The 22714-nt window shown below is 38.9% G+C and overlaps 1 protein-coding gene across 1 annotated transcript in view; it reads left to right on the top strand.

The window, feature by feature from the left end:
• Positions 1-22714, top strand: part of LOC109465343 (kalirin-like) — a 159248-nt gene that overhangs the window by 82278 nt on the left and 54256 nt on the right. The window contains exons 14-33 of the mRNA XM_019762557.1: positions 5003-5194; positions 6093-6262; positions 6818-7004; positions 7706-7883; positions 8630-8796; positions 10666-10785; positions 11185-11376; positions 12594-12743; positions 13126-13240; positions 13909-14024; positions 14339-14461; positions 14983-15165; positions 15422-15564; positions 15983-16159; positions 16502-16661; positions 17012-17146; positions 17491-17568; positions 18477-18659; positions 19201-19302; positions 21867-21948. Of these exons, the coding sequence (XP_019618116.1) occupies positions 5003-5194; positions 6093-6262; positions 6818-7004; positions 7706-7883; positions 8630-8796; positions 10666-10785; positions 11185-11376; positions 12594-12743; positions 13126-13240; positions 13909-14024; positions 14339-14461; positions 14983-15165; positions 15422-15564; positions 15983-16159; positions 16502-16661; positions 17012-17146; positions 17491-17568; positions 18477-18659; positions 19201-19302; positions 21867-21948 (2953 nt within the window). The remainder of the gene's footprint in view (positions 1-5002; positions 5195-6092; positions 6263-6817; positions 7005-7705; positions 7884-8629; positions 8797-10665; positions 10786-11184; positions 11377-12593; positions 12744-13125; positions 13241-13908; positions 14025-14338; positions 14462-14982; positions 15166-15421; positions 15565-15982; positions 16160-16501; positions 16662-17011; positions 17147-17490; positions 17569-18476; positions 18660-19200; positions 19303-21866; positions 21949-22714) is intronic.

The raw sequence follows: 22714 nt of genomic DNA, 5'->3' as shown, positions 1-22714 counted from the left end.
ATTCAGGGCTCTGATTGCTATCTTGTCCTGTGCTCTTCCCTACAAGAAACCTTCAACCTTAGGATGTCATTCAAGAAATTACTCTAACATCATGGACTAGCACTTGTTTCTTATCACTTATCCTTGAGAAATTAGACTTTGATGAAAAACCGTTTTACTAGCTGGCAAATGAAATATAGCTCCTTGGTATAGAATGGATAGACATCAGAGGTGCGATAACAGCATTAGGGGGTGCAAAAGAAATGGATTTCCACTAGACATAAAATGTTTTGAGACAGTCCCTAATCCATGAAGTCTGCACTGAGGTCACTGTTCATTTTGACAATGCCTGTCCCTGGTGCTGAAGGGACCTCCCTCTCTACCGCCTTTAACACAACACGTACAGACCTCCTAACAAGGTATTGTTGTATCATGATCTATCCTTGTGTAAGCATGTAGTCTTTTTCTTGTTTGTTTATGTCGACAAAACCTGGAAGGCGATTTGCGGTTACGGTTTTCCGTATCTGATTCTTACTATCCGTGGCCAATTGACTGTAGGAAGATGATATTGCTTGCGAGCGTAGCGGTGACATGAATGTGAATTGGGCAATAAGACGCACCCGAACGCCTTCTGCAAAGTAGATCGGCCGACCATATTGGTGTGATGCTTATCTCGCTGTATTAGTGTTCAAGGGTTTACGCACCATCAATATTAGAAAGACAGCTTGTCAGGTTATATTGAGTGTTCTTGACAGGAGGGTGTCAGTGGGGGTTTGTAGGATTCTATGAAGCATGTGTAAAAACTGTTACTGTTCATACCTTGGCCTCTTATTGTTGCCAATTTGTATTGGGTTGAGAACCCTTGAATTACAGGTAGCTACAATATTGAATATAATTATTAAAACCACAAGGAAAGTAATTATTAGTTATATGGAGCTTAGCTGCTAAGAGCTTTAAAGAATCAAGCTATAGTGTCTTGTCAATTACTGTACCCTCTTTCTGACAATTATATATAACAATTTTACTACTAAAATCAAAGAACCCACATATTATAGAAGAAGTGGGTAAATTCGTCTTCCATTGCCTAAAAAGAAGAAGTCAAACCCAGTAAAACTAGTGTCATGTCATGTTGTAGAATATAGTATAATGTTAGAAGTAGATATAGTCTCACATACCACTGTATTTTCTTTCTATGTTGTTTGTAACTGCAATTAGCCCTCGGGCAAGTATTTGCAATAAACTTTCTAAACTTCTAATTATATCATTTGAAAGCTTAAAACTGAATTCCTTCTAGATGTACTAAGTTCTAGAATACAAGAATAGGATGAAATGGTTGTTGTCAATCTAATTCAGATACAAGACAGTCATGTGGCTCTTTGAAAACCATGTCTGTAGTAAGTATTATATCATACCGGGGATCCGTTATCGAACGCTTTAATGGCTTCCATAAAACGATTCGAACGCGTTTCGCCCTAACCGCGTGTGCCCCTTTCGAAAATTCGAATACAGAATCCGGACGTTGGAATTGATGTTGTTGCATTTGAGGGTTTAGGGGCACCAACTTTTGGCTCAGCTTGCATTGAAAGGCGCGTTTTCTTGGGTGGGTATGATATAAATAAAATACAACACGTTGTATTCCGCATCGCCCTCGGTCCCGGCCCTCCCGCGAGTCTGCGGCCGTCGGGCGATCCGACCCGCGGTCGGGCCGATACCTCGGGCGATACGGAATACCCCGTGTTGTATTCTATATATATACAATATATAGAAAAGGTCTAAAAAGGAACTATGTATGGTAACAATACCCTGTTCTGATGAAATTACTAGTATTATTGTTTGTGAGAACTGTTCTATCTGTCTGTCTGCTTTACAGCAAAAAGAGAGTGAAGTGTGTTATTATTTTATGGCATCATACAACTCATATGACAACCCATTGAATCAGTGTTATCTACTCTGAAAATGCATCATTCGTAGCGTTGGGAAAATGACAGCGATGAGACACAATTTGACCGGTTTCGACTTCCTATACTCTAAAAATGCAGTTATAAAAGTTTTGAAAGTGAAAACAGTCTAAATCTGTCACAGCATATGACAAATGTCCATAGGACAGGGTCAGTGCCAGAAGCCCTGATCTCCATGTGTCAACACCACTTCACACCTATGTGTATTGACACATGGCACTCCACTGTCAAACGTGATGGAGTGGGGAGGGGGGCTCAGCTGCAAATGGAGGCTTTTCACACACTTCGCCCCTCATTTGCATGATAGACACCCCAGCTGACTAAACTCCTCCCATTCAATCAATTTCTCTTCAAAGTCCTTCAGTTCTCACTGGGGGTCGTCTTTGATGAATCAATGACATAAAGACCTTTTTATTAGCAGCTATTGATAGCTTTGATGTATGTAAATTAGATAATGTTGTGAAATTTTTAGGGTACAGACAGTTGTGATCAGTAGGAGTGTAGAGATGATGCAAGGATATTATGGAGCCGGAGAACATAACTCAGTTCAACTCCTATCTCAGGTACAATGTTTTCTTCTTTTTTCGAATTATCACATCCCATTTTTGTTATACTCTTTGAAAACAGTCTTGAAAGCATTGAAACAAAGTCTATTGAAGCAGCTTTCAAACTCTGACGAAGCAGATTAAAAACTACCCTTCCGATTTGGCTTTGTAGTTCTTTTCCTTCAGAATCATCCTTACAAACTTTACTTCAAAGTAACACATAAAGTCTAATACTGAAGATGTTAAAGGATAGAAAAATGCATCAGAAAGATGGCCTATTTAATAGCCCATTCAAATGTCTATAGCTTGTACCAGTAGCCATAAAGCTAAGTGGCTACTCTCCCATATCTGACAGTCACTTACTGTTCAGTTTCCCCCCTTCTGAATGGGAAGTACATTTCCTGTCTGGTGTTGTCTCAGAAAACATGTTTCCCAGGGTGGTTTTAAAAGCATTCCTACATTCAAATCCAATGGGCAAGTAAGTGTTTTCACACTATTCTTGCAAAGCGGTATATTTGTACAACAGATTTTCCTTTGGGAGAAGGAAAAGTGGTCAACATTTATATCTTGTGAAGAAGTTGTGTGCTGGTGATTACTGATGTAGTTTAGAGAAGAGAGAAATGGGATGATTTGAGATTGTTTGTGTAGGCCCATATTGATGCTTGCTTTGGAGACAGTTTGCATGTTTTGCCTGGTAGTAAGTGTACAAGAAAGGGCTGTTCCAGGAAGATCTATGGTGGATAGAAGGTTGTTTCATAAAAAGGCTTCAGAAGATCTATCTTACAGTATTATATCTTTGTTTTGTCCATTCATGAAAAGATTTCCTAAATGTGGTTCACTAATGTTGCAGAATCTGATGTGCTGTAAGACTGCTATTATCCATCATATTTGTCAAATGTCTAATAAAATGACTTAAAGGTTTTTAGAAGATGCTACACTAGATTGATGCATGCACCTTCAAATGTGCGAAACTTATCAAGTAGCCTCTTGCAATGTAGAAAACATGAGTTCCCAAAGTTAAATTAACAAGTATTATGTCATAAACATTACCAGCATCAGGACCAATCTCAGGTTTGAAACTTGTGCGTGTGAAACTACATGTAGGCCCTAATGCTATCACCTGTCTCCCTTCCTACAGTGAGCCAACTACATGTATTTTAAGAACATTTGTTTTGCCTTTGTACCGACTTCTGTCATGCATGTGAGTATGCTTTACATAATTGAGGTGATGACTTGGATGTAAGATTCGACATTAAGCCTCAGGTTCAGGAAGAAATACCAAATTCTTAGATCGCGTAGAAAGAAATTTGTCTCCTTCTCCTGTACATGTATGTATGTATACTAAATTCTATGCTAACCAAAAATTTTCTTCCTCAAAAAAAGTTTGTTCTACTAGTGGCACCCTCTCATCAATCATTTAATGCAGCCAGGTACAATTGAAGAAAAAAGTATTTTTATCATTATTTCTAGTACAGCTAAAGATATAGATGTACTCTAAATGTAGCTTTGCAATGTATCCAGTGTAGGTGCTTCTACATAGATATTTATGGTCAAGTTCAACACACGAGTTATAAAACATACCTGAGAAGGTATTACAAGCCAGGTACAAAAGAAGAAAAAAAGTATTTTTATCTTTATTGCTAGTACAGCTATAGATATAGAAATGTACTCTAAATATAGCTTGCAATGTATCAAGTGTAGGCACTAATACGTATAGATATTTATGGTCAAGTTCAACACACAGGTTGTAGATCATACCTGAGAAGGTATTACAGCTTCCAGACATGGTCTATCACAGTGATGAGTCCAGACATCGGCAGTTTTCCCTTCGAGTGAGTCTGTTACAGGTTTAGCATACCGAGCTGTCAGGAAGACAGGCTAGTCTAATCTTTTTTTACGGGTGTGAGTCGTGTGACCTGACTTGAACCCGATTTTTGTCAGTTACAGAATTCAAGTATGTTGTACTTACCAGTTGTTCCTGATGTTTTTGTTTTTTTTAGACTAGTTATGAGGACAGGTTGAACCATGTCTTGAGTAACAGCATTTATGCCTTAGCTGGGCTGTGATAACGTTTGATATAGGTGTTCTGGCCTGTGTGATAATTTCCAGTATTTTATGGGATACTATTTGGTTATCACATGGGCTTCCAACCATTCTGTAGAAGAATCCGAATGCATTTCAGGTGCGCCGTGTGCGGAAAGTTGAATACTGGATTTGGATGTTGGAATTGATATTGCTACATTTTTTTGTTTAGGGATACCAAACTTTTGGCACATTTTAGATTAAAATGTGTGTTTTTTCCAGTGACTCTCAACCTTCCCATGGTTCAGGCTGGTACTTCGAGTGATATAGAATAAACTGTGTGCAGTATTGCCCTTGAAGAGCTGGCTGGAGAAACCAGACGGAGAGGAGCACCGGTAGTACCTGGCCTGAGCTCATAGGCAGTAGGCAATATTCTATATGTGTCTTTATTGTGGGTGTTGTTGTATTAAATGTTTTTTTCATCTCTGTGTTTTCCAGAATACGTACACTAATGCAGACAAGTTGTTAGAGGCAGCGGAGCAGCTTGCGCAGACGGGAGAGTGTGACCCGCAGGAGATTTACCAGGCGGCGCGGCATCTGGAGGACCGCATCCATGACTTCGTCACGCGCGTGGAGCGGCGCAAAGCCCTGCTGGACATGTCCGTCTCCTTCCACACGCACATCAAAGAGGTCAGTGTGGAAAGAAATTTTTTTACATGTAGAAAGAAATGAAGTATTCTATTTGATTTAGATAATATACATGTAATAAACTCTGCAAGAGTAAAGCTGGGCTGGCCACCCATGGACGAGCCCATCAACGCTGAACTGATCGTCTGTCAAGATGAATAGAAGAAAAAGAAGTAGATAATATCTGAAAAATTTGGAGATTTCAGACTTCAAGGAGATTTCAGACTTCAAGTTCAAGGAAGTATGCAGTCCCTCAGATTTCTGAATCTCCCATGTCAACTTTTCTCTGCTGGCTCCAGGCCAGATTCTGCCTGTCAATCTTCACACACCCATGTGCTGTCAACCTTCTAATAATAAGTTCTGTGTCTAGATGAACAGATACACAAACCTATTCCAGCCACCCAAAGCAATGCTTCCATACCTAAAAGTGAATATACAGCACAGACCCTAAATTGTAGTTGTTAGAAAATCTGGAAAACCAGTAATTAGCTTTGTTTCTTTAAATCTTTAAGTCAGTAAGTATTGTAGTTTGTTAGAGACTACACACCACTGCCACTCTTAATAGAGGAGGCTGAAATGGGTCAATACCACCGACTTGACTGCCAGAACCCAGTATTGGTATTGGCAGTAACAAATCCATGTAATAAGCTTAAGTGCTTTGCAATCAATCAGTCTATATGTGGACAGTCACAGCCTTTCTGTCTGTGGATTTTGCAGTGGGAACTGGCTGGACGCTATGGACTCTGTTTAACGTGGGAAAAATTTCCCTCAGAAAAGATATGTTGGTTTTTCAAGGATTTTACTGTTTGGCTATTTGTATTTCAGTCCATACCATAGTATGGATGAAATATATTGTTACCGTTAGGTTTATACGCAATGAGATTTGACGTGTGTTTCACAGTTGTCGGTGTGGATTGAGGCGTTAAAGAAGGAACTTCAGACAGACGAGTTAGCAGACGACATCGAGGGAACAGAAGAACTGATAGAGAAGTTCCTACAACAGAAGGAGGCCACCATCGACGCATCTATCAGTACAATCAGCGAGGGGGAGAATCTTATTGAGCAACTAAGGTAGGAATGCATTGTTTGGCCTGTACTTGTGTTTCTTTAGTTATATTAACTGCTGAAGTCTTTGTTTATGATACAATTTTATCACATCATAATGCTCCGACAACAATTCAGCATATTGGCTGCCACTGTTGGATACCTCGTATTCTCTTGCTCAAATTATATATCCATTTACATGTACTTATCTATGTCATTGTTTTGTGAAAGGCTAGACCACCCAGTCATTGTGGCCAAATTTATAAATTTGTCTTCCATTGACCCAAGCATAAAAAATCTTGCATATATTGTCCACCTGTGTACATTGACAGTCTTATACAGCAAAATCTTCTTTTATGGACTACAAAATCATTGACTCTCTCCCTGACAAGCATTTTCAATTGACAAGCCTTCAAAACCAGTGTTCACCACCATCTCCTGGCAACGTCACTTATACCTCCCACCCACCTAGTTCACAGTGCCCAGAAGTAGTCAATACTTCAATACATGGTTAACTGTAAACTCAAAGGTTAACTGTAAACTCAAACTGAAAACTGAACTGTAAACTGTACCTCCCTGTAGGGATGCTGCCATGGAAGGTAACCAGGCCCCCAACAACCCGCGGCATGAGGAGTCCATCAAGCACATCGACGGTGTGCTGCAGAAGCTGGAGGAGAGCCGGCGGGAGCTGGACGAGCTGTGGGCCTCACGCAAGCTGAGACTCGACCTCTGTCTGCAGCTCAGACACTTCGAGAGGGATGCACTAGAGGTATGTGACTTGGACAGGGCTCAGGACAAAATAGTGAACTTAACTTGTACATCTGTTGTAGTGTATGACATACTACATAAAGCCACAACATGCAAGTACATGTATGTGTGAATGAAAAAAAAATAGTATAAAACCCAGCTCACTTACCGACAATAGTGGGTGCATCCAGATTTGAAAAAAAAAAGAGAGAAATCCGGGTTTCACGCAGTACGTTTTGCCTACATGCTGGGACCTCTTTAATAAAACCAACCACACTGTTATAAGTGGATCAAAACAGCCCTGTCTTACATATCTTGTATGCACCTTGAGATGGTTTACTGGTTGTAAGAAAAAATTGTTCCTTCTGGATGAAAAGGTTTCGTCCAAGTTGGAAGTGTGGGCGGAGGAGATGGGTAAGGAGGAGCTTCAGGATGACCTGTGAGGTTTCTGTACGTGTTACACAAACACAAAAGGTCAAGAACCTGAACCAGACGTCTGTTACCTTGGTGACTGATATTGGGTTACATCATGTTGCAATTTTATAGCAGGAGGGATTTAGACTCCTGTCACCAAATGTATGAATGTGTTTGGGAGTAAGAATTAACAGAGTAGACCATATGCAAAGGTAAACATTATGCATTTGCTTTGCAAATGTTAGCTTTCTTCTTAGTAGAGTCATTGTCTTTGAAAAAACCAAACACATCTTCTGTCTTGATGAAAAGGTGTCATCGAAACTGGAAGCGTGGGCGGAGGAGATGGGTAAGGAGGAGCTTCAGGCCGACCTGACGCGGGCGGAACACATGCTGAGCGCGCACAACGACAGGGTGCTGCGCATGCAGGGGCTCACGTACGAGGCACTGCAGCGCGGGCAGGAGCTGTACCAGCTGTTCGAACAGACAGGTGAGCTTTATGCAGGTGTTTGACAGACAGGTGAGCTTTGTGCAGGTGTTTCTACCAATAAGTTTTATACAGGTGTTGAACAGGCAGGTGAGCTTTATGTATTTGAATAGAGGGGCATGGATCTGTACCAGCTACATGTATTTTAACAGACGGCTTAGCTTTTACAAGTGTTTTACAGACAACTGAACCTTAGATACAGGTGTTCAACACACAGTTGAGTTCTCACCGGTGTTAACACACTTGATTGTGAATTGGATGAAGTTTGCTTGTCGCAAGTGTTAGATAGGTCTTACGGAGGCAGATGGGAAGCTGCTTCACCTTTTATTTATTTATTTCTGTCTTCTTTATACAGGGTAGACGCACTCAGTACAATATACTGCTTTACAGGCGTGCCCTGTACAGATAGACATAAACACCAACAACAGTAAACAAAATAACAAAAATAACATATATATGTACAACCTAGCATCAAAATCGATGGATCAGGCTGGGTCGAGAGGTCAGAGGTCAGCAATATTGTTTTATCAGCTTCTTGAAAGAGTGGCCAGATGTGACCACCCTAACTGTACCAGGCAACTCATTCCATGCAAATGCACTGCTGTATGCAAATCTTTGAGAAATATTGAACATCTGTGGTTTATTGAAATGGTTTTTCATAGAAAAATTGTAATTAATATCAGAAATGTGGGCAACCATTGTCAACAACTGTCAAGAGTGTTGACCGATGTGGTGTTCATGTTGCACAGGTGTACAGATCATGGCAGACAGTCAGTACGACGCCCAGACACGTATCCAGGTGCTGCTGGAGTTTCTCCACGAGAAGCAGCTGGACCTGGAGGAGATCTCCGAGCAGCACAGACTCCGCCTCACACAGTGTGTACAACTCAGACACTTCGAACAGGAGGTCAAACAGGTGGGTCATGGGTTCCAATCCCACCAAAAATAATTTCAACTATTAAGGACAGTACCCATCTGTAATTTGCATATCTGATGATCCGCCTTAGACTGTACCTTACACGGTGTGTACAACTCAGACACTTCGAACAGGAGGTCAAACAGGTGGGTCATGGGTTCCAATCCCACCAAAAATAATTTCAACTATTAAGGACAGTACCCATCTGTAATTTGCATATCTGATGATCCCCCTTAGACTGTACCTTACACAGTGTGTACAACTCAGACACTTCGAACAGGAGGTCAAGCAGGTGGGTATAGGTCTGTAGGTTATGGGTTCCAATCCCACCAAAAATCATCTTGACAGTTAGAAACAGTACCCCTTAGTAACTTGCATATGTGATGATCTGCCTTTTGAACATGATCTCCAAGGACAACAAACATTTCATAGTATTTAAAGGTAGTAGTAGCAGTTGTTGTAGAACACTAGTACATGTACTAAATGTAGTAGTATATATGTACAAACACAATGTAGTATCATAGGGTGAGTTTGAAAATTAGTATAAGATTGTACATATTCATCTATCAGTGTTCCATGCAATACAAAAGCCAATACTTCAGAATTATAAAAGACATCGCTGGTCTATATTTTACTCCTTTTTGAACTCCCCTTGAGTCTGTCATGGAATGTCCTTGGATATGCAGTGACATTGAATGTCCCGTTCGGAGGCAGTGGATTATTCTCAAGCAGAAAATTGGAAATTTGTTCCTTACTCGCGAGGTTAGACCAAGGTCCTGTGAAACCTGTCATGTCTCATTGGCATCATGGGATTTTCCTTACATTGCCATGGCAACATAAAGATAAAGGAAATTGTGATCATCACTTAACTCATGTCCCAACATTGTGTGTTAAATTTACATTTGTTCTTTGGTATTGGTCAGTTTGCTTCTCTACCAGAGCCAAAAATAATCTAGATTATCTGTAATAGTAGTAGTAGGCATTTCGTCAGTCTTACAAGACCATAAAAGTACTTCATCTACACCATGTACTTATTCTTGGTTTTGCGCTTAAAGCGTCTCAGTTCTGATGCAAGTCGCTGTTTATCTCTAATACGATCTATAGAATCAATAGGATCTAAGAAGCTGCCCCCCTCCCCACACCTAAAAGTATTAAGTCATGTCAATCACATAGTATAGACTTGTATGTTGGTATGCTTTACTGTGCCAAATTTCTGTAACACATGTATTAGTTATCTTCTAATACAATCAATAGGATCAGTAGGATCCGAGAAGCTGCCCCCCTCCCTACATCTAAAAGTATCAATCACACAGTAGTCTTGAATGTTGGTATGCTTTACTGTGCCAGATTTCTGTTACACATGTATTACTTATCTTCAGTGGAAGTTAGGGCTCTGTAGTGTGCTTTAGCACCCGATCAATGCTGCTGGCATGTTTTATGGTGCTCTCTCAGTCTGTAGAAGATAAAGTTCAAACACGTGCTCGACAAGATCTTATCCGTCCGTGAATGTTGGACAGCCCACTCAAAGCCCCAGAAATGCCTTAGATCTACATGTAATTGTCCCTCTGTGTGTGTATATATGGTATGCTACCAGATGATGACCTTGTTCTTGTAGTTTCTCTATTGATGACCTTGAATTTCTGGTTTCTGTGTTGATGACTTTGATGATGCTGAGGTTTGTGTGTTGCGTACATGTAGCAATGTCCACACACACAGATTGACCATTACATGTACATCTAAGGCATTTCTGTGTGTGTGGACATTGTTACGAGATGATGACCTTGTTTATGTAGTTTCTCTGTTGATGACCTTGATGCTGTGATTTCTGTGTTGATGACCTTGGTTTTGCTGTTTCTGTGTGTTGCGTAGGTTCTGGGATGGATACGGAACGGGGAGGCCATGTTGGCTGCGGCTGTTATCACCGCCAGTACACTAAACGAGGCAGAGACCATGAAGAAAGAACACGAGCAGTTCCAGCTAGCTATAGAAGTAAGCTACTGTGTTATTTGTACTGTTCTTGCGCAAATAGAAAGTCACAAAAATGTACAAGCTACAGCTCTCTCTGTTATTTTTACCATTCTTGCACAATAGGAAGTCACAAAAATGTATAAGCTTCTATTTTATTTGTGATATTTTTGCATAATAGAGCATCACAAAAATGCATAAGCTGCTGTGTAATTTGTGCGATTCTTGCATTAACGTCACAAAAATGTATCTTATGTTGTTATACATTATTTGCTTTAAAACGGATTTTGAAATTTTGAAAGGGGCTTTGCTTCTTTTAGCATGGAAGACTGACTAATAAACAAGTATCATCACTACAATGTAGATTCATCAAACTTCAACAAAATTCATCAAGCTCATGTTCATTCTTATTTTCCATTGCAGAAAACACATCTTAGTGCTCTGACAGTTCAACAGAAGGCAGAGAACTTGATAGGAAACAATCACTATGAGCCTGAAGCGATTCGCGCCTGTGCGGAAAATGTCGCGCTCCACTGGCAACAGCTGATGCAGAAGGCTGAGGACAGACAACGACTCATCAACGCAGCCGTTCAGTTCTACAAAACTGCAGAGCAGGTTGGTTCTCTTGTCAAATATTCACTTGTACAGGGCTCTTCCCAAGCAATGGAGCATTAGGGTGCTCCCCCTCTCCCCAAAGTCCTAGAACATCTCCCAGAATGTTCAAGTTTAGGGTTTTCTCTTAGTATTACCATGAAAATTTGCTGATTTTTCATCAACCGATTAGGGAGCACCTTTCTCCTTAGAATTTATGGGGAGAATCCTGCTTGTAGTAGTAGTAGTTGTAGTTGGAGAAGTACTAGCTAGTAAGAGTCAGGAGTTTTGAAATTAGTGTAAGATTGTTCATATTCATGTATCGGCAACGTATATCAGTGCTCTGTGCAATACAAAGCAAATACTCCAGGATTATAAATAACAGCAGTTCAGTTCTACAAACTGTGGATTAGGTCGGTTCTCTAACTCAATATTCACTTGGTTCAAGCCTGGGAAAGCTACAAAATGGTGTATCCTATTTTTAAGTCTTTTCAACAGATGATATTTGCTGACAATGTTTCAGTAAAAAGGTGTTTCATTTTCTGTATGCATGAACATGAATGGACAGTTCTCTACCTCAATATTCAACTTGGTTCAAGCCTTGCAAAGCTACAAGTGTATCATATTTTTGAAAACTGTTAACTTAAAGTAGCTATTTACAGATGATTTTGACTCTTAATGTTTCAGTTGAAATGTGTAATGTTTCATTTTATGTGAGTATGAACATGTGCATGTAGGGGCATTATTTGGTAGAAAATTGTAACACATTATGATACGAACCCTTGGTGAGTCTAGCCTTTGTATTGGTACAGTTTCCATAGTGATGTTTACCAACACAGATGAACTTTCCTGATATTGATGTTACATGTACCATTTTAGGCAAATTTCTTTTGATGGGAATTCTATGTGTGTTGTGCATACAAAATGTATGTGTGTGTGACAAGAATAGTTTCAGATTGAAGATGCGGAAATGAGTGTACACATTCAGAAAATGAATGAGTGTACATGTACTTGAGGATATTTCATCTTTGTGCCACCCTTTTTAGACATAATCACACCAGTGCTGGCAAGGGGAATTGACAAGAACACAAATCAGAGGAAAGATAATCTATCTGATTGAATGTGTTGTAGAAATGAGAGTCTTATGACTGGAATCGGAGGATATTGATTCTGGCAAGAGAAAACTGTAAAGTAATTTCCAGCGAGTTTAGCCACACGTGATTCGACGTTGGTTGTTCCAGGTTTGTTCTGTCCTGGAGAGTCTGGAGAGGGAATACAAGCGAGACGAAGACTGGTGTGGCGGAAACTCGGAGAGATATAACACGACAGAACCTGACCCCATCGCACCCATCATCGGCAAGCATGTAGAACAAAAAGAAGCATTCCTAAAGGTAATATTTCTATTTGTACCTTTTCTTTTATATGGGCCATCGATGCCTGAAGAAATAAAATCTTATTAACTTACAATCTTTGTGGTGTAGCATTTCTTCAGACAAAGTGGAAACCTCTAGAGTGTTTTTTATTGGTGATGTAGATTTTTACCCTAGGCTTTAGTAATTTGATTTGGATGATTGTATTTTTAGTCTTATAAAGGTACTGAAAGGTACCATGTTATTTTAAGTACAATGTTTTGTGTTTCCCAAGTCTTTTGGCATTGCCTGTATTCGATTTTTTTCCTTTATTGTCTTTGTTATATGCATTTTTTTACATAGGTAAGCTTAAGAAGTTTTAGGAATTCTTGGAAGTGCAAGTAACATTTGATTTTCCTTGCAGGCCTGTACGCTAGCCCGGCGCAATGCCGAAACATTCCTGAAGTACGTCCAGCGGAGTAACCTCACCCACGGGCCGTCTCCTAACAGACTCCGCGGACCAGACACTCGTGTGAAAAGTCAGTACAAACCTCTCTTCCAACTGCACATATTTTAAACTTCTCACCAATTAGTACTTGCTAACTGCAGGGCTCAAAATTCATTTATCTTTATTCATTAACCTAAACAATTGGGTGCACAAAAAATTTTTGGATACACCATGTAAGATGAAATAAGTAGAATGTCAGCAAAAACTAATCATGTTTTAATGATTTTATTACTATCTGACACTTTGATGTTAATAATATGCTATATACTACTATACATTTAACATCTTTACATACGTAAACCTACGAAAATATTTGGTGGTACTGGTGCACCCACTAAAAAGAATTAGGTGCACAGCTCCAAATTTGGGTGCACTATGGTGCTTATGCACCCAATATTTCGAGCCCTGCTAACTGTGAGAATGGAAATGATGTTTGACAGTTTGTAATTAAATTCATACACATGTAATCATCTTATAATGTCAGCATAGTTTGTCATTTTGGAAGGTTGTCACTGTTCATAACAGCATCAAGTTGTCATTGGTCGTCTTACAGTTAACTTGTGCAGAAATTATTCTTAAATTTTGAAAAACAAAGCATCATTTTCACCGCTTACAAAGCCATATCATAGCTTTAGATTTTCTCTTGAAACCTGCAAAAGGCTTATTTTAACTGTTAATTACTGTTTTTTTTTACTGCAGGTATCTTAGAGAACCTTTTGAAGCAGGAAAACCAGGTGTTAGAATACTGGACAATCCGTAAGAAAAGACTCGACCAGTGCCAGCAGTACGTGCTCTTTGAGCGCAGCGCCAAGCAGGTAAGAACCATCAGTACACAAAACCTTTCTTCATCCGGTAATGGACTTTATATGTGTTATGTTATCCCACATTGCTAAATTTTGGAAAAAGACATTTCGTAGGGCTTAGTTCAAGCTTTAAGGTTGTCAGTGGACTGCATTCAGCACCGAGGACAGGAAGCATGATGGTCTACATGTGCAAATTTAGGTTGATGGTAAAAGAAAAGATCAGCTATTACCATACTGGAAATGTGGGGTTTGAAGTTTGAACCCAGGACTGCTAAGACACTGTACACTCTGACTGTAGATAATGATGATTGTGTTTTGTGCTGAAGGCCCTGGACTGGATCCACGATACCGGAGAGTTTTACCTGTCCACGCACATCAACGTCGGAGACAACAGGGAAGAAACAGAGGCTCTACTTAAAGAACACAATGAGTTTAAGGGAACAGCCAAGGTTGGAACAGCCATAATAGCAAAGACAATGATTTATGTTTTGCCTGCAATACTTTTTAAACAGGTATAGATATTTGCCCAATCAGCATCCAGTGTTGCCCATCTAGCTTTGACCAATGAGCATCTTGTATTGGCCATGAACACCAGGATGAATTTTCATACATCTGTGTATTTTTTTTTTGTAACAAGATTGCTCTTACAATAAATGGCCGAAAGACCACTTTTGGAGACTGAATTTAATTGCTAGGAGGTATACAAATGTAGGTGACTATGCTAGGAGATAGTTGTAACGTTGGTCTTTAAGGCTTGTTGGTTTTATTCCGGTGGGAAATATTTGTCACTGTTCCACAATTTTGCAGTACATGGAGAGAAGCTGTTGCTGTGTAATGACATAGATACTGGTATTTGGTTGAGTTTGTGTCCCCTCACCTTAGAATAAAGTATGGCAATTCCCACTTAAAATTGTTTGGCGTACACATTCAAATCTTCCTTGTTCAGCATTTATTTGTATCATCCTTACAGGAGACCAGAGAAAAAGTCAAGCTCCTTCTGCAGGTGGCAGACAGTTTTGTAGAGAAGGGGCACTCGCACGCCTCCAGTATCAAGTCATGGGTGACGGCCGTGGACAAACGCTACAAGGACTTCTCCTCACGGATGGACAAGTACCGACACAAGCTGGAGGAGGCTCTCGGGGTGGAATCAGAGGTACACAATCTGATATAGGGAGGTTTTCAAGATAGAAACACTGTCTTGTCTGTGAATATAACCAGTCCTGAATTGCCCTGATGAAGGTGACAGAGGTACACAATCTGATATAGGGAGGTTTCAAGATAGACACATTGCAGTGAGTAAAGAGATTCTTTTTTACACAACCAAGTCTTTTATTCTAGCTTGAAGAGTTTATTTTGTACATGTGGTATTACGGGCATGATATGAAATATGAAACTTTGTTTCTCTCCAGCTTGCTCCAAGTGAGAACAAGGATCTCTCCCTTGATGGTAAGGGGTCAGAGGGCAAAGGGTCAGACTCCAGTCTAGAGGTCAAACTTAGAGACTCTGCCAAGGACTCCAATGAGGAGAAGAGAAAGTCTGCCAGAAGAAAAGAGTGAGTAGACAACATAGTTTTCTTTGAAAGATTTTGATATGTACTAACAAATCAGATTTATTTTCTCTTTTTTATGTTACAAAATTTTGTGAAAGATTTTTGCTACAGTTTTGCATCAATATTGGCAGAGTAGTGGGTCAAATTGATCCTAATTTGATAGTATTACACGATGTGGAAACACTGAAAGAAATGGTTACTGTAAACAATTGTAATCCTTAAATGTTTAGGCTGTGTTTTGTGTTCATTTGATTGAAGTTATTCTGAGCGTGAAAGTTCATCTTTGTTGGTATACTTCATTCTGTGAGCAAGGCTGACGGAGTCCCAATTTAGTCAGTGTTAGGAAGAACGTTAAACCTTTTTTGTCATAGTTAATTGTCGTATGAAGTTAAATGTTTTGTCTTATCATTTTTTTCCCCAGGTTTATCATGGCAGAGCTGCTGCAGACAGAGCGAGTGTATGTGCGGGACCTGGAGTGTTGCATTAAGAACTACCTGTGTGAGATGACAGCTTCTGTACAGGAGGTGCCTGTAGGACTGTCCGGGAGAGAGTCTGTCATCTTCGGAAATATCGAAGAGATTTATGATTTCCATAACAAGTAAGACAATCCACAATGTTTTTAATTTTTCTGTCACATATTGCACAGTTGTCCATATCTTCAAAGATCACCAAACTCTTTTGCTTACCAAAGAAAGTAAGTACTAAGTATTCTGTTATTCAATGTAAGCCACTGATAGACAGTTATGAGGTTTCTGCGAGTGATAAGCGCCTCCTTGTGATACAAGTGAGAATTGCATGCATATGGACAACCTTACCTACACCAGTATTGTATTTAATACTTCCTCTTATGTGATATAAGTTTAACTGTAAAAAGTATGTTTTTGCCATTGAATATATAAATGTTGTCATTTTTTACAAGGAGAGTCTTTTCTTTTTCTAGTGTCTTCCTCAGAGAGCTCGAAAAATACGAGCAGTTTCCAGAAGATGTAGGTCACTGCTTCGTGACCTGGGCAGAGAAGTTTGACATGTACGTGAAATACTGCAAGAACAAGCCTGACTCCAACCAGCTTCTCATGGAACATGCCGGCAACTTTTTTGAGGTAAATTCAAAGTCTAAATTTGACTAATATTGGTCTGCTGGCTGCTTTTCATTGAGGTAATGATAATACTTGTATGTTCTGACAAGACCATTGTATTTTGACAAAGGAAGACAGTTGGTAATATTTTCTTTAGAATCACGAGATTCTTGATTTTGAATCCCGCATTCTTTTTGTTAAAATTGGTAAAATATGTTTATGCTTTAATTGATACATTTGCTCAGATGTTTATTTAGCATTAATAATTTCTACTTAAATCTTCTGTAAATTTTGTTAGTGATTATAATTCATACATTTTTCAAATGTTTGTTTACCAGTACAAATGTACTTGTTTGTTTGTTTGTTTGTTTCAGGATGTGCAGAATAAACACAGCATGAGTCTTACTATCCAGTCATACCTGATCAAGCCTGTACAGAGAATAACCAAGTACCAGCTTCTCCTGAAGGACCTACTGGCCTGCTGTGAGGAAGGCAAGGGAGAAATCAAGGTGAACATCTGGTCTATCTTACATGCATACTACTTGGAACAAAATGACTAATAAACAGACTTACAGGTGGATGTACCAACTACTAAGTACCAGAGGTATCAACCAAGGATTGAGGTGTTCAAAAACTCATTCTTTCCTAGAACTATTGCAGAGTGGAACTCGCTGCCACCAAGTACAGTAGGAGCATTATCATTAGATAGCCTTAAACAATGTTTAGAGTTAACAATATTTTTACTTCATGTATCTTGTTAACACTCAAAGCAAAGCATTCCTCACAGGACTACATGCAGCACAGACAAGTATTTGTGAAGAAATATTTCTGAAGTGTTAAATCTCATTTGTAGGATGGACTGGAGGTGATGCTCAATGTGCCCAAGAAGGCCAACGATGCCATGCATCTCAGCATGCTGGAAGGGTTCGAGGTAGGGACAGTTTTCTGTCATTGTTGGCTTGTTCTTGTACACATGTGATGTCTTTTCTATTGTAATATCCAGTACAACATGGGGTAAAATGAAGGAATGAGCTACATGTACCATGTGATTGTGTCCCAAATGGGTATAACCTTAAACTTTTCAAGTTTAAGGCCAACAAACATCTGTCCTTACTGTCTTGTACAGTAACCTAAAACATTTGAGTGGCTTGTTTTGTGGTGAATATGAAGTAAATAAAAAAAATGAGACATGATTGAAATACAGTAAGAATCAAATGTCAATACATGTACATTGTTTTTCACATCACGTTTATATTGTGTAGGTCTCAGATTCGCAACCTGTTATCCACCTTAAACAAATCCATGCGAAGGCCACCGTGTCAACACTCCTCACTCAGGTGTAGGGACTGACACGGTCATCATACTCGGAAAATCTGTATCTGTATATCTGTACATGAATCTGTGTCTTTGCATGAATACCGGTATGTATCTGTACATGAATCTGTATATCCGTACATGAATCTGTATCTGATTGCAAATAAAGATCTTGAGTGATTGCCATGCATATACATACATACACATACTGTAGCACGTCGGCAGAACGTACTGCACCTGCGCGAAACCCGTTATGTATTGTGCATAGCATTTTGGCAGAATGTCTCATATAAGGTTGTATTAGCTCATATAAGGTTAGCATTTCGACAGAAGTTTCCAAACTTTGTGTCGGAAAGAATATCCTCTGCAACAGACAAAATTCTGATGCAACGATGACCAAAAACCCAACGAAAAACGCGAAAATACAGGGTTCTGCGCAGGCGCAGTACATTCTGCCGATGTGCTACATACTGTACAATTAAGTGTATGACAGTATGATTCATTCTGTTTGCACCCCTCCCTCAGGGTAACTTTGAGGCCCAAGGCGACATGTTGTTACAAGACTCCTTCCAAGTCTGGGATCCAAAGGCCCTGATCCGTAAGGGTCGAGAAAGACACATCTTCCTCTTCGAGATGTGCCTACTGTTTAGCAAAGAGGTCAAAGATAGCAACGGTAAAACCAAGTACATCTACAAGTATAGACTAATGGTGAGTGTACAACATGTACAGCAATGTTGAGTGTAATTTATCTAAATACATGTATGTACAAAACTAGCTCCTCGTATCCTGAAGACTTGTTAAATCTCTCAGAAAGACATGAACATTAGTCTGAAGTCTGTGTCAAGTTGTGGAACCCGGATTCTTCAAAAACTCCCATAATGTTGCTGAAAAATCTCCTCTGACTTGAAGGTTAGCTTACTTGATAATTGCTTGGTTCTGAAAAAAATTCTGCAATGGATGTGAATTATGAAGCTGTTGAAATGGTCAAAGTAAACATGAAAATTTGCCTGTATCTCAGCAGAACTTACTCTGTTGTAGCATAATTATACTTTTACAGTTTCCTACATGAAGGAAAATTGGAAGTTGCCCAAATTTTTGACTGAATACTCTTAGTCAAGGATTGGGTAATCCACAACTTCTCGAATGTCACTTTATGCAGATATAACACAAGACTTGGTGAGCAGTGCATTTAAGATGGAATGATAAAGTTGATGATAAATACAATGTAATTTTTGTTTTCCCTATGCAGACATCTGACCTGGGTGTTACAGAGCACATAGAAGGAGACCCCTGTAAGTTTGCTCTGTGGACAGGCAGACAGCCCACATCAGACAACAGGATCATCCTCAAGGTAGGGTTCTGGGCCCAGTAGTGAGACATCATCACTCTTGTACTGTATTAACACCTTTGATGTGTGGCTTCTTGTACATGTAGGTCTAGGAGCTATTCCTTAAAGCAGAATGAGGATTGCCTGGAAATTAGTTTTTCAAGAAGTGATGAGGTAAAAAAAAGACATTTTGCTTGCTAAACAACAATTTTTAGAAAGGGGGATTATTTTGGTGGCAAAATTGTATTGAAATTGCAGTTACTGTAACTGTAGTGTACAGGTCTTTTATTTGAAGTCATGATATCAAAGTCATTGATAGCAAAGTATGAAGGTAGTGCAAAATAAAGAGATATTATTTTATGATTTCAAAACAAAGGTCATAGATCAAAGGTGGAAAATGACCCTTCAGAGGCTGTTTTGTAACGTTACCCCTCTTCCACAAGACTTGCCTTTACATACACCAGTCGTTTCTTTACTTCCTTTTTTGTACTTTTTTCATACCTTTCTTTCGGTAACCAGGTGTAAAAATGGGAAACTTGTCATTTTCACTAGTCATTCTTTGGATACAAATGAGCAAGGGATAAGTTGTATTGCTTGTTGGGCAAAGATGGTGTTAAACGTTATGTATATGACTGTGTATTCCTTTGCAATGTACATAATATGCACACAAGCAATAATATGATTCTGGAAATCAACATTTTCTGTATGTATTCTACATGAACATCTGTTACAGTAGATTTTTTATGACTGAAATTTGCAAGAACTATGGTCTTCGAATTCATTCATTCATTTTCACAGACTTATGTATTGCTTAAAATCATTAACCAGGAATGCAATACTACTTTTGTTCATCAATTGATAATGCATACAAACTAAAGGTTCATTAATGGTCTTTGCTCAACAAACAATAGAGGAACACTGGCCTACATGTTTTCTAAGTGGCCAGGCCCTTGCACAAATGAAACTAGATGTAAAATATATAATAATTAATCGTTACTGCTAGTATTTCCAGTGAGCAAACTTAACATCCAATGTGGTTAAAAAATGCACAGAGTGCTTTTGCATACATCTAGCTGCCAGTAACACATTATTGAAAGTTTTAACCTTTGTAAGATTTATATTATACACTGCCCTGTCTTCTTTCTCTGAAGTGTACATGGTTCGTTTAGTCATGGAAACTTCATGAAAAAATGCACTGTTACCATCATGAAATTTAATGTCGTGAAAAAAATACAATGTTACAGTCAGAATGTGATGAAAAATGCAGTGTTACAGTCATGGAAATGTCATGAAAAAATGTGTAATTTTAGTCATTGAAATGTCATGAAAAAATTATGGTGCCTTTTCCTGACTGAAATACATGATGTTTTCTCAAAGTTCAGTTTTATTAATGCTTTAAGAATTTTATCAGATACAATTGTAAACTTACACAATTCTTTTTTGGCACTTCAGCCAGTGAAAATTTGGTTAAAAAGACGTGCTTTTGTACGAGCCATGTTCTATGTACTTCATCACACACTACTTCCACTGTCCTGTGCCATGTAGTGCACCGGTAGAACCTCATTTCTGTTTCTCTTCATTAATCTTTTAGCCTCTGAAACGGAAGGTGGTGAGTTTTCTTTTTCTTCCCTTTTATGTACACTCCCCTTTCCAACCCATTATCTTCCTCCTATATGTGTGGGATATCCCTTAACATGTGATGGTCACTCAATGATGTTTGAAGTCAATTTTCTGGTCAAATTAAAAGTTGAATCATCCCTGTTGCAAAATGATATTTAGGGAGTAAAAATGTGATGTTGTTGCACTGTATGAATGTGTGGAAAAGCTGCAATCTTTCAGAACACTCAGCTATTCTGTATTTATTGGTACCACAAACAAATGATAAACTTTAAGGTTCCTTGTTATCTGGAATAATTTGAGTATTGCAGCAAAATCCTACATTCTGTATTTGTATCTGTATGACCAGAATCAATCAATCAATCAATCAATCAATCAATCAATCAATCAATCAATCAATCAATATTTAGACAATTCAAATTGACAGCATTTAAAACCTGTTCAGTGCTTCTAAAATCCATCCCAAACACAACAGAACATTGGGATATCCCAGAACATGTATTGCCCAGGATAATTTTCCCTTGAATGTTTAAGTTGGTACATTTCTTTGTATCCAGCCTCCTATTATAAAAACAGCCTGTCTTATGTCTACAACTTTGTTACATACAGTGTTTTTTTCTTTTCCTTCTGAACAATGCCAAAAGTCTCCAGTATCTTTTTTTTCAAACTTGGAAGAATTATTATATATGCACATGGACATGCATAACCACACATTTTCATTTTATAACCATTGCTGCTATATTAAATGCATGGCTGCATTAATAGATATTGTATAAAGTTGCTTTTTTTTCAGAAGTATCTTTTTTTTAATTAGATTTATGCCACACTATCCTTTATTAGCTAATGATGCACCACCATTCTAGATCTCATGTTTTCTTGGTTTTTGATGATTTGAATATTTTTTGGGAAATTTGTGAAACATTTGGAACCAACAGATAGTAATACAAATTGTTATCGTGTGTGTTTTGCAGGCTTCCAGTCTGGAAGTGAAGCAGTCTTGGGTGAAGAAAATCCGCGAAACTGTGCAGGAACGACAGATGCACATCACAGCAGGTACACCAACTGTCAATCATCTTCACTGTAAACATAGCCTCTTATTCGCGCATCAAAATGATTCAGCTTGGGGTAAAGCTAGTGCGTCATTTGCAATTAAGATTACGAATATCTTCTAGCATCGCGAAGGATGAATTATTAGCTTGCCAGATCCTTTGATTTACTCCAGTCCATCCACCAAATTATAATTATCTCAAATAATCAGAGTCAGCACGATAGAATTTTCAACAGTTCAAAAATAAATCTCTTGTGTGATGGGACCTTTCAGTGTAGTTATCAGCATGAAATGTTTAGATATTATTGGACCTGAACTTTACAGTTGCACACCTCAGTAAGCGTAACAATACCCTCTTTCTTGATAAGATTAGGCAGTCTCCCTTCTCAGGGCTTACACCCAGGTCATGTTAAGAACGAAGATGTGCCAAGTAAAGTGCTCATAAGAAAAGATCCCCAGATAAAGAATTCCCCGAAGGAATATATATCTGGGAGAAGCTACGTAGAGTGAATAACACTAAGGCAATGAGATTTTGCATGCTCGGTGAACATAATGATATGAGATACGTGAGTAGCATGTCTTTGTCTTTCTAAGGAGCATCCTCAATTTTCTTGCATCTTATTTTGAAAATTGGGCTATACCATACTTGATAATGAAAAGGGTGAGATTTTTAACCTCATTTCAACTGAGGTAGCCTTTTTGGAATCAGGTTTGTATACGTCACAGGGTCAGGCAGCAGGGAGAAGGTTAAGAAGTGTGTAAAAGAGATGC

Source organism: Branchiostoma belcheri, unplaced genomic scaffold, assembly GCF_001625305.1.
Source record: "Branchiostoma belcheri isolate BF01 breed outbred unplaced genomic scaffold, Haploidv18h27 scaffold15, whole genome shotgun sequence".
NCBI lineage: Eukaryota > Metazoa > Chordata > Leptocardii > Amphioxiformes > Branchiostomatidae > Branchiostoma > Branchiostoma belcheri.
The sequence above is the reverse complement of the archived record's forward strand: the minus strand, read 5'-3'. Positions and strand labels throughout refer to the sequence as shown.